Genomic DNA, 12883 nt, shown 5'->3' with positions numbered 1-12883 from the left:
TTATAAAGGCAGGGTATATTATACCATAATTCAATATTCTGATTAAGGTGTTTTAGGGAATATTCTAATAATGCATGATGAATTCACACTGAAACATTCTTTTGTAAAAATAGCAGAGTCACACAACACGACTGGACTCACCGTGCATGGTCAAGTACTCCACTATGCTCCCCACGATAGCTGGAACACCGTTCTCGGTCAGCCCCTGCTGGTGAAGGTCCTGGAGACTGACTCCAAACAACTTGGTATAGGTGGGATTCCTCTGCTCGTGTAGTGGCACCGCCACTATCTTTTTCATGTCTTCTTTCAGCCGAACCGCTGTTTTACTTTGCTTAAAATAGCGGGAGAAAAAAGAGCAGTCAGTTACATTTACCACAGGAGGCTGCATGCTTACCACACAGTCACCTGAGCTGAAGGGTAAGTATTGGAGGCTGTAGAGGAGTGGTCTTCACTTATTTTTATGTCAACTCAAACCTAAATCCCTAACAACTCTCTAATGCTGCTCAGTGTTAGGAATGGCATACACGGATATACTGATTAAAAGAAGTGAAAGATAATGAGAAACCTAAAGCCACAACTTAACCGTATCTAAGAGAGGGAGCGATACACTGCAGTATCTAAGACAGATTACTACAGTAACCGGGGGTGTGACTCACAAGTACCTGCTAACAAGAAAAGAAAACGTTTGTCAGAACACTGAAATCCCATGCAGATCCTGTAATAGTAAGACACTACTGAAAACGAAGATTTATCTAGATGTCATCTTAAGGCAGCTTTAATTTGAGGGACTAGAAAATATAAATATGTAGAAGGAACACTTATGTCTCTGATTTGATTATATCTGAATATCTCGCTGATATATTGGCACATAAAATCAACTCAGTTCTCTTTGACATTCAAAATGCTATAATCTCTGAAATAGCAAAGTTTCAGGTAATCACAACTTAAGCAATTTCAACAAGACTGTACATATTATAACTAAAAATGCAATTTACAGTTCATTCATGTTATCACAGTGAAAACCTCATATAGGTTTGTTTCTTCCTTTTAATAGAAAAATTGTCCCCAAGGAAGTAATTTAAAAGATAAATTTTAATATGGTTTAACATAATTAAGTGAGGGTTGTTTTTAATAAAGCATGTGTCCTATGTAAATGTATGCATCTGTAACTCTAAACCCTAAAAAGATGGCAAAAAGCAAAAAATTTTATTTGAGGACAAGGGAAGCAGATTAGGGGAAATATATCCTTTTGAGAATGAATGAAACTAACTAAAGTGTCAATATTGTAAGTGCAGGTTCATGTAGATTTTACAATCTAAAAAGAGAAACACTATCTCCATCATAGAGATGAGGAAACAAAGATCAAAGAGTTAAGAAGTAATTTGGTAAACGTCATGGAGCTGGTAAGAGTTTCATCATACTCCCATGTTCCTCTCCTTAATTTAAATTTATATTAACATTAAAGTAGTTTGTATATAATTATAGTAACAAACTATGATAACTACTACATGTGACACATGACAGCTACACAAAGAAAATCCTACAATTGTGATTTTTAGTAGGATTTCTGTGGTTACAATTTGATTTTGAATCTTATAGTCTATAAAATCACATCAACTTTCATGGACATCTTTTAATAGGTCATACTTGAAAGCCAGATTTCCCTAGTAAAATTCAGCAAATGTATAAAGTTATAAACGAGTTTGAGCAAACTCCAGGAGATAGTGAAGGACTGGGAAGCCTGGCATGCTGCCGTTCATGGGGTCGCAAAAAGTCAAACACAACTGAGCGACTGAACAACAACAATACAGTTGTAACACAGATTTAGTATCTATTAATATTCTAAATAAGGCATAGTGTTAGCTACTACAGAGTAGTATGGGCAAGAACTGTCACTTCTGTTACCAAGGAAGTTATTAAGTCAAATCTGTAACCACTACTACTTTGGTGTGAGTTTAAAAACCTGTATCTTTCAAAAGAATACATGGAAAATTTCAGTCAACCAGGTCTATCTGGTGAGTAAGCAGCCAAAAAGTAACCTGTAATAATGAAACTTTGAAAGCAGTCTTAAATGTAGCATCAGAAACAGCTGACAAAGAGATCAGATCATACAAATTTTATCATTTTCTTACAGACACAACATAGCATACTGGCTTAGAGCATGGACCGTGGAACCAGACTCTGTTTTGAATCCCATTCCAATATCATTAGCCATGCAAACCTGGACAAGTCACTTACTCTCAGGGTCCCCATCTATGAAATGGGGATACCAGGAGTTCCTGGCATATAGCCATAAATGAGGTTGCAAGCAGCTCAAATATATGTAAGAATAAGAGTGTCTGGCACACTTAGTAAGTACCAATTGTTACAATCATGATCATTATCATCCTTCTTCCAGGAAACTACTCTGATTTCTTCTCAAAACAATTCAGAGATCCTTAACCACTTCTGTACTCAAATGTTTGTGTGAACTAAAGACTGAGGTTGAAAAAGGCACTGTGGTCAAGGCTTGTGGTTGGTAGATAGTCTAATGATCTAATTATTCTCCTACGATCTCATTTCTTAAAATATACAGGTATGACTTTTGAAAGATAAAGATAAAATCATTTTGCACATTAGTATCAAAATTTATAAAATTTTTATTAGAAATTCAAAGTTTTCTTAGAAATCCTGTCTATATGTTTAAAACCTAAATTAACATTCTTTCTGCTAACAGTCCTGTTCTTTATTCTATCTTTTACTCAGTACAGTCAGTATGTTGCGTCTATTAACAGATAGTGTAAATAGGCAATCGGCATTACAGCTCAATATTTTCAAGGATGAGACATGTAATTAACCTCACACATTTTGAGCTGATTACAAATTAAGCTAACTGTTTACTCAATATAGACCCCTACTACACAGCAAGTTTATATATAATCAAAGCAGTAAAGGAATACTTGATTCATCATTTTTAATTGATAATTTATTTTAGGTTAATACTTTTAAAAAGATAAATACTGTTTTAAAGAAAACACTATGAAACAAAACAGCTATATTTTCAGAGACATACAAAGCAGATTAAGCAGAAAAGTAAATCAACAGAAGACAGAGAAGCTATAAAGTCCAATATGTGTATTATTGCTGCTAAAGGCAAAGATGGGACAGGAAACTTATCGCAGACATCACACCAGCTCTAGGAGGAGTCTGGGGAGGATCAGAAGCCCAGGAGTGGATGTTCTTAAAAATCTCCTACAAATATATATTACTTTAAAGATAGAGCACACTCTGGGAGCTGAACAGGGCTCAACTGCGTAGAGGAAAAAGGTATAGAAAATATCTACAGGGACCCCAAGAGGCAGTTATCAGGAGCACCAGGAAAATTCACCACCTAATAGTTCATGATCTCGGAGAGCAAGTTTATGAAGAAAAGTCAGTAGAGCTCTCCTGACCAGGTGAGCTTCTGAGAGAAGGCGGAGCAATGGGCAAACAGAAGGGCCACATTCAAGAAAACAGTCCTTTGGTAGCAATACAGGAGGGAGTCTCAGCGTTGAAAACTTGAAAAGCTACCTTGGCCTCTCATTGCTACACCCCACAGGACCGTCTTCATACTGAAGTACAAAAATCCATCTCACTGAAATGTGAGTAAGGAAAAAGGAACATAGCAACTAAACTGACAGTATTTTTAAAAGAATAAAGGAACATCACAATTTCCTTGAAATAACTCATTAAAAAAATGTTGCCAAGAAACAAATAATAGCTGTAACCTAACAAAATAACCAAAGTTAATAAGGATACCAAAAAGCACATGCAATAAAGACAAAGAAACTGTATTTCATTAAAATGAAAAACTTTTGTACATTAAAGATACTATCAGCACAGTGAAAAGACAATCCACAGAACAGGAAAAAGTGTTAACAAATCATATATCTGATACAAGTTTAATATCCAAAATATGTTTAAGAACATATACAGCTCAACACAACAAAACCCATTTCAAAAATGAATAAACACTTCTCCAAAAATGATAGACAAGTGGCTAATAAGCACAAAAAATGCTCGATTTCACTACTCACTAACCATATGCAAATCAGAACCACAATTAGATATACTTCACACCCATCAAGTTGAAAAGTGAAAATGTTAGTCACTCAGGCGGGTCTTTGCAACTCCATTCATTCTCTTCTCCAGGGGACCCACGTGACCCAGGGATTAAATCTGGGTCTCCTGCATTGTGGACAGATCCTTTACTGCCTGAACCACCACACAGTCCCCCCATTAAGATAGTTACTATCAAAAAAAAATCAGAAAATAAAAAGCTGGGTTCAGTTCAGTTCAGTCACTCAGTCGTGTCTGACTCTGTGCGACCCCATGAACCGCAGCACGCCAGTTCTCCCTGTCGATCGCCAACTCCCAGAGTCCACCCAAACCCATGTCCACTGAGTTAGTGGTGCTATCCAACCATCTCATCCTCTGTCGTCCCCTTCTCCTCCTGCCCTCAATCTTTCCCAGCATCAGGGTCTTTTCAAATGAGCCAGCTCTTCACATCAGGTGGTCAAATTATTGGAGTTTCAGCTTCAACATCAGTCCTTCCAATGAACACCCAGGACTGGCCTCCTTTAGGATGGACTGGTTGGATCTCCCTGCAGTCCAAGGGACTCTCCAGAGTCTTTTCCAACACCACAGTTCAAAAGCATCAATTCTTCGCTGCTCAGCTTTCTTTATAGTCCAACTCTCACATCCATACATGACCACTGGAAAAACCATAGACTTGACTAGACGGACCTTTGTTGGCAAACTAATGTCTCTGCTTTTCAATACGCTATCTAGGTGGTCATAACTTTCCTTCCAAGGAGTAAGCGTCTTTTAATTTCATGGCTGCAGTCACCATCTGCAGTGATTCTGGAGCCCAGAAAAATAAAGTCAGCCACTGTTTCCACAGTTTCCCCATCTATTTGCCATGAAGTGATGGGACTGGATGCCATGATCTTAGTTTTCTGAATGTTGAGCTTTAAGCCAAATTTTTCACTCTCCTTTTTCACTGTCATCAAGAGGCTCTTTAGCTCTTCTTCATTTTCTGCCATAAGGTTGGTGTCATCTGCATATCTGAGGTTATTGATATTTCTCCAGGCAATCTTGATTCCAGCTTGTGCTTCCTCCAGCCCAGCGTTTCTCATGATGTACTCTGCATATAGGTTAAATAAGCAGGGTGACAATATACAGCCTTGACATACTCCTTTTCCTATTTGGAACCAGTCTGTTGTTCCATGTCCAGTTCTAACTGTTGCTTCCTGACCTGCATACAGGTTTCTCAAGAGGCAGGTCAGGTGGTCTGGTATTCCCATCTGTTTCAGAATTTTCCACAGTTTATTGTAATCCACACAGTCAAAGGCTTTGGCATAGGATGTAGAAAAATTGGAACCCTTAATGCACTGCTGGTGATGATGTAAAATGATATAGCACTATGGCAAATAGAAGTTCCTCAAAAAGTTAAATATAGAATTACTCTATGATCCATCAATTACACTTCGAGTATATACCCTAAAATCAGGAACTAAAACAGGTACCTGTAGACCAATGTTCATAGTAGCATTATTCACAACAGTCAAAAAGTAGAGATTACCATTCAAAAGCTTATCAAAAGATGAATAAACAAAATGTGGGGTGTGTGTATATACACACACACACACACATATATAAAGGCAAATGTAACTATACTATTTGTATATTTACCTTGCTTTTGCTTATTTTGGAGGCCTTCCCATATTAGCACATATATTTGCTAATATTACACTATAAAGACACTATAACTGACTTAACCAATCTTATTTACTGATGTTTAGGTTATTTACAGTTCTTGATATTACAAGTATTTCAGCAATAAGCAATCATGCAAACATTTCTACATAATTGTACAGATACCTATAAGATAAATTCTTAGAGGCACAATTGCTAGATGGACAGGCTTATAAAGCTGTAATTTTTTTAATATTACCTCCAAGAGTTAAAAGAGGAGCTTCTTGCTACTAGATTATATGAAAGCAAAATAAATTTCCCTTTAACTTACTGTATGCTGCTACTGCTGCTGCTGCTGCTAAGTCACTTCAGTCGTGTCCGACTCTGTGCGACCCTGTAGACGGCAGCCCACCAGGCTCCCCCGTCCCTGGGATTCTCCAGGCAAGAACACTGGAGTGGGTTGCCATTTCCTTCTCCAATGCACGAAAGTGAAAAAATAAAGTGAAGTCGCTCAGTCGTGTCCGACTCCTAGCGACCCAATGGACTACAGCCCACCATGCCCCTCCGTCCATGGGATTTTCCAGGCAAGAGTACTGGAGTGGGTTGCCATTGCCTTCTCCGAACTTACTGTATAAATTATAAATTTTAATAAGTACTGCCACATTGCCCTACAAAAATGCTTTCATGGTTTACAGCTTGATTCATAGCATATGAGAGTGCCTGTTTCCCATTTTATCAACGAGTATTACAAAATTTCATGAATTAACTATGGATGAGATTGAGCAATTTTCTTTGTGAATTTGCATTTACGTTTCTTGTTTGTGAGCCTTCTAGTCATAAGCTCTGCCTAATTTTAATTGGGTGGTTTCCTTTTTCCTACTGATCTGTAGGATTTTTTTAATATTAAAATAATTAATCTTGTTTTAGTCATGTGTGTTTTAAATATATGCTCTAGTTTCCTTCTGGCATTTAACTTATGATATTTGTGTTGTACAGACATTTTGGTTATTTGGCAGAAAACTTTACCCATCTTTTTCTTCAGGGCTGGGTTTCCTTTGAAATACATTCCTTGATCCAAAATTAATCTTTGAATTCACACATGTGTTATTCTAGTATTTTTATGACTTCACTTGGATATTTATATCTTTGACCCATCTCTAGTTGAAAGAGGAAGAAATACAGCAATTATCTTTCTTCAAGTAGCTAGTCATTATTAAACTCTTTTAATTCCTGTTATTTTAATATCTGATATGCTAAACTCTCCCAACTTAGTCTTAAAGGAGTAACTGTAATAATTCAGAATTGTCATAAAATAAAATCATATAGAATCCTTCCATAAAACATTCATTTTGAATGATAAATTTAAACAGAAATCTCCAAACTGCCTGTTAGCTATATGAACTTATATTTAATTATATGACACATAAACAATTATGCTATGACTTGCTGCACCACCCCTTCATCAACTGTTGTCAATTCATCGTTACAGAGAACAACTCAAATATGCTCTCTTATGATCTCTATTTCAGAAATTACTGGACACAAGCTTCTTCTCTGAAATTTAATTTCCCTAAGTCAGCTTTAAGATATGAAACAATTAATCAAAGTTATTATAGTATAGTCTTCCCTACTTAACTGGCCTAATTCTTTCATGCTAGTTTGCACTTTCCACCACTGTAACTAGAATTTCCCCCAAATCTTCTGCACAGGTATTAACCAATTAAACCCATCCACAGAGGCAACCATTCTTCCAAAAAAAAAAACCTGAAATAACCTAGATACTACTGACTTTATCCACACTGAGTAGATACATTTCTCTATCACTCTGTTATTGACCTATTTTGACTTCTGATTCTGAAGGGCAAAGATGAAAATTCTCCTTGCAACACAATTTAAATGTGAAGACATACACATCTTTGTTTGACCATTAATCTAGTCGTCTTCAGTACTTGGTTTATTGCTTAAAAAAAAAACAAAATTAAATGTTTAATCCTGTTTGAAATTTGATCTAAATCCAATAATATAAATAGTCCCTTCAGATTATAGAGTTCCTTTTGTATTATTTAAGACAGATAATGATAGTATTAAGGACACCACCTTAAGGCAAGCAGATAGCCATGCAACAAAGATAATACTTTATGATGCTGTACTGTTCACAATGTATTTTCACATTAGTGTTTGTTTGGTTTCTCACAACAATCCAGTTCAATACCCCCTTGTGACAGATGGGAAGTGAGAGGTTAAACGTCTTGCTCAGGGTCATGTTGGGCAAGCCAGGAAGTGGCTGAGCCAAGACTCAAAGCCCTGTCTCCAGCCTTTCAAATCCTGCCTCATTCCAATGCATGATGAGCTTCCCCAAACCACAAAACAGTAAGCCACCAAATGATGAGGTGTATTAGTTGTTTCTGATGCAAGCAACTGAAATTCCAGCTTGAACTAGCTAAAATAATAATGACATTTACTAACACATTAAACTACTACTAAGGAGTTGAGAGGAATGGAAGCCTAACTTGGTAGGTGCAATGGCTTGTGAATGTCACCACTACTTGCCATTTATTAATCAATTATCTAAAAGCAGGTCTTTAGGCTGCCTTCTCTCTTCGTATCTGCCAGCAGCACTTGGTGTACTTAATTCATTGTTTACATTCAGTAGGGAGTTGGGGACAGACTGCTACCCTAATCATGGAACATATGTCCTTCTCTTTGTTTGGTTTGAGCAATTTAGGTTACCGCCAGGGAGACTGTTTGTTTACACATGAACCAACTATCTTTGCATTTAGGTGGGAACATGTGACTAGTTCAAAGCAATGAATCATGAAAAGAGTAATGAGTCACTTCCAGAGTGAGACAGATAAAAAGCGTGTGTGCCTCCTCCATTTCTTTTCCTCAGATAACTTAGGGGATACATGCTAATATGCTAAGATAATAAAGAGATCACAGAATGGAGTAAGCCTACATACCAGAGCCACCAGATGGGAGAGAGACTCTGACAACTTGCATGAGACTCTGAGTTATCTACAAGTTAATTTTCATGCCTCAAGCTACTGAGATTTCAAGCTTTATCTATTGGAACATGCAGTGCTAGTTACTTCGATCAAAGCAGATTACATGCCCACCTGAGAGAAAGCTACACACTGGCCAGACTGAACATCATCTGAGATGGAATGGATGTGTGGGATCTTTTGACTACATGTGACTTCACAGTAAGAATTCTTGAGATATTCAATTGGAGACTCAAACAGTTAAAAGTACAAAACATTTATAATTGTCCTGCTAATTCTTGTTAATAGAAAACTGCATTTACACACAAAAAACACCACCAAGAAGATAGATGCCTTTGCAGATACATTCTCAGATTCTTGAAGGTCTTCAAAAATAAAATATACCCAGGGAACTGCAAAACCTAGGCCATGACTGATCTGTCCTATGCAAATGTTTATTGAACAACTACTACTGCCCAGTCCTGAGCAAAAAGCAAGTAATGCAAATAAGACATGATCCTTTCTGTCCAAACTGCTGCCTACTGTGCTGTTGTGCTGTGCTTAGTTGCTCAGTTGTGTCCAGCTCTTTGATACTCCATGGACTGTAGCCCACCAGGTTCCTCTGATTGTGAGGATTCTCCAGGCAAGAATACTGGAATGGGTTCCTATGCCCTCCTCCAGGGGACTTTCCCAAACCCGAGATCAAACCCAGGTTTCCCACATTGCAGGCAGATTCTTAACCATCTGAGCCACCAGGGTTGCCTACTAGATGACATAAATTATGCTAAGAAGTTAAACAGATGGTCAAATAGTCCCCAAAATCTACTATCAAGGTAGCATACTGCTCAATAATGTCTGAGATCAGAGTATAGCAACATAACCAATATTTAAACTCAGGTATGCCAGGCTCCAAACAAAGCCCATGCTTTTCAAAAATCTCAAATAAAGCTTTAAAAAAATGAAATTCAGTATGGCATTTAAAAAACCTAAATGTAGTCTGCATGGGAGGAAATTGGTACCAAATAATCAAACTAGAAACTACCAAGACGATATCTCTGATAGTCTTGAAACTCTGCTCTTACATAATATTTGTTTGCTGTATTATTTAGGAAGATTTGGTTCAGCTAAATTGAGAACAAGAGAAACTGTAAGCAGAACAGACAGAACTAAGTGTTGACAGTACATAGGACATAGGATAGCTTGGTAGACATATTCTACACAGAAAAAGTTGAAGATGATTAAAAAGAGATGAAAGAACCAAGTTAAGCACCTGATATTTATGAGACACCAATTATTTATGTCTTTACTAAGTTGCCCATTGATTTTACCCATCCTGGCCCCATGCGCTTTCTGCCTGAGATATGCACATAAAAATTCATAGCTGTGCAGTGATGTCTTAGCAAGTTACAATTATACCTAGGCACACTTGCCCCCTCCATCTGCTGAGCCAGCTCACACTCAATACTGGTCTTCAAAAATGTAACATGATCAAAGAAGGTTGATATGGCCAAGAAGGCAAGAAAGACCGGAAAGATGAACATTATGTAACACAGGACTTGGGGAGTGCCGTCTTTTGGTCCCATTTAAACCCTTTCCAAGTAGGTAAACCTACCTCATCTTTTCCCCCTTGCTTTATGTGGTGTCTTGCTGCTGCTGCTGCTAAGTCACTTCAGTCGTGTCCGACTCTGTGTGATCCCATAGAAGGCAACCCACCAGGCTCCCCCGTCCCTGGGATTCTCCAGGCAAGAACACTGGAGTGGGTTGCCATTTCCTTCTCCAATGCATGAAAGTGAAAAGTGAAAGTGAAGTCGCTCAGTTGTTTCCGACTCTTAGCGACCCCATGGACTGCAGCCCACCAGGCTCCTCCATCCATGGGATTTTCCAGGCAAGAGTACTGGAGTGGGGTGCCATAGCCTTCTCCATGTGCGGTGTCTTAGGTTGGTGCAATAAATCTACAAGAGTATCCTGATTTGGTCCGCAAGCCTTTTTGTACTGTGGCCTGTCTGCGCTATGTGTATAATAAGGTAGCTGATAGCACCAGGTGGTGAAGCTACAGGAGTGGATGTGCCCACATTAGGGACAAAGGCTATAAAACCTGGGATACCCCTCAAATTGTAGCCAGCACTACCAAGAGTTGGGGCTAAGTCAGGACAGAATGATAGCCGGGGCCTGACAATACCAAGAGAACTGAGCCCCAAATTCACCAGTCACTGACTTGGTCCCTAAATTCACTCACACAGCAGAACAGTCAAGAGTATAAGAACCTATACATAGGCATTCAAGGTGCCCCCTTTATTCATCCATTAGAACATCCACTCCCCAGTCTCAGCCCACCTATCCTCAAACTGACCACATGGCACCTTGGACAGAACACCTGGAAGGGCAGGGAATCTGAAAGACTCAGGATTCATCTGAGAAGGCTTGAGTCATCCAAAAATGTATTAAAAACTAGAAGAAACTAAGATAATGCCAGTTGGCAAGTGTAAGTTTCCTGTTCTGCCTGGGGGTGATTACTGAGGAAAAGTAAGTATGTCCCAGTAAAGAATCAACCTCTTCTATGTAATTTAAGTAAGTTTCTGAGTTCATTACAGTTTTACTAACAGCACTAGCAATTTGAGAAACAGAAAATATCAAAAGGAAATGAGGATGAGAAAGTCAATAGAACTAGGAATTGAAAATCTTTAAACCTGTCTTCCCATTTCAAGAATTCATTCACAGACACCCATACACACACTTTACAAACATTTGGTACTCAATTATTTTGTCTGAAGAACAGCTATCTTCAGTAACAGGATACTGAGCAGTTACTACACATATGTCTAGGCAGCAAAGTTCCAAACTATTAAGTTTATGAGCCCACATGAATTCATTTATGTTTAAAGTTCTCACTTTTCTGTCAGAAACATAAAGTGTTTTCATCTTCAATAGCCTTTTTTCCAGAAATACCATGCTTCGATTCCTAAAACTGTGCTTCCCCCTAAAGTAAAATTGGGACACAGCACAATCAAAGACCAAGCTAAAGTTAAAGAGTAGGAATGATTAAGAATTATTTCTCCTGGGAGCAAATAATCCCTTAAATTGTAAGATTTCTATATCAACCTTAAATGAAATTTTGTATATGTTTTGGATATAAATTAAGGAAAAATATGGAATTTTGTATATGGGTTAGTCTGCATTTTAGTCAAGGTAGAGACCAATATGGAGAAGGCAATGGCACCCCACTCCAGTACTCTTGCCTGGAAAATCCCATGGATGGAGGAGCCTGGTGGGCTGCAGTCCATGGGGTTGCTAGAGTTGGACACGACTGAGTGACTTCACTTTCACTTTTCATTTTCATGCATTGGAGAAGGAAATGGCAACCCACTCCAGTGTTCTTGCCTGGAGAATCCCAGGGACGGGGGCGCCTGGTGGGCTGCCATCTATGGGGTCGCACAGAGTCGGACACGACTGAAGCGACTTAGCAGCAGCAGCAGAGACCAATATATGTAGAATAAGAGCAAGTAGCAAAGATCCAATCAAACAATAAGATGTCTGCAAATGTCAGGGCTAATAGGTCAATCTGCTGCTTTACTCTACACATTTCCAGCTCTAAAGTCTCTCTTTCATAAAGCTGGAAAAATGCAGACCTGTGCTGTCAAATATAAGCTCGTTATTTTCCACAAAGAAAAATAAGATCTTGAAGGAAAGTCTTTGGAGTGATAAAAAGATTCCCAGCTGCACAGGCATCCAAGCATCGGGGCTGAAAGGAAGAGTTAGGAAGACACAGGATGCTGAGAAGTTCTGAGCTGAAAACCAGGGAGTTTTCCTACAGTTTTACTAAAAAAATTCAATCCATGGGGTTAGCGCACCATCTGGTGGCCATTCTGGGCCTACGTGTCAAAAATTTCCCAGATGTTTCTAGATATTTTAGGATGCCACCAGAACTACAACAAAAATACAGTTCATTCTGACACTTCACAGGATCTGATCAAAATGTGATGAAACACTAGAGAGCAGTTAAAGATGATAATACAGAGTAAGCTATTTCTCATTTAGTAAACCTCCAGGACAAATAAAATGCCCCTTGGAAAACAGTACCAATTTGAGATAGATGTATTTTCTGTGTATTATTTAAAAAGATGTAATTACAGCATTCTGTAATTTATGTAATTGTAGATATACTGGGTTATTGCAAAAGGGTACTCGTA

General features: G+C 38.3%; 1 protein-coding gene across 9 annotated transcripts in view; it reads right to left on the bottom strand.

Annotated features, from left to right (window-relative positions):
• FAM13A (family with sequence similarity 13 member A) overlaps window positions 1-12883 on the bottom strand; it is a 337331-nt gene that overhangs the window by 297771 nt on the left and 26677 nt on the right. For 2 of the 9 annotated variants that reach the window (XM_070790892.1, XM_070790889.1), the window contains exon 2: window positions 142-331. In XM_070790892.1, coding sequence (XP_070646993.1) covers window positions 142-298 — 157 coding nt within the window. In that variant the 5' untranslated portion in view covers window positions 299-331. Of the gene's footprint in view, window positions 1-141; window positions 998-12883 lie in introns of those variants that run through there. The other 7 variants (XM_070790891.1, XM_070790888.1, XM_070790890.1 and 4 more) reach the window with 7 other exon arrangements.

Source organism: Bos indicus, chromosome 6 (assembly GCF_029378745.1).
Source record: "Bos indicus isolate NIAB-ARS_2022 breed Sahiwal x Tharparkar chromosome 6, NIAB-ARS_B.indTharparkar_mat_pri_1.0, whole genome shotgun sequence".
NCBI lineage: Eukaryota > Metazoa > Chordata > Mammalia > Artiodactyla > Bovidae > Bos > Bos indicus.
Note: the sequence above shows the minus strand (reverse complement) of the source record. Positions and strands in the feature narration are given on the sequence as shown.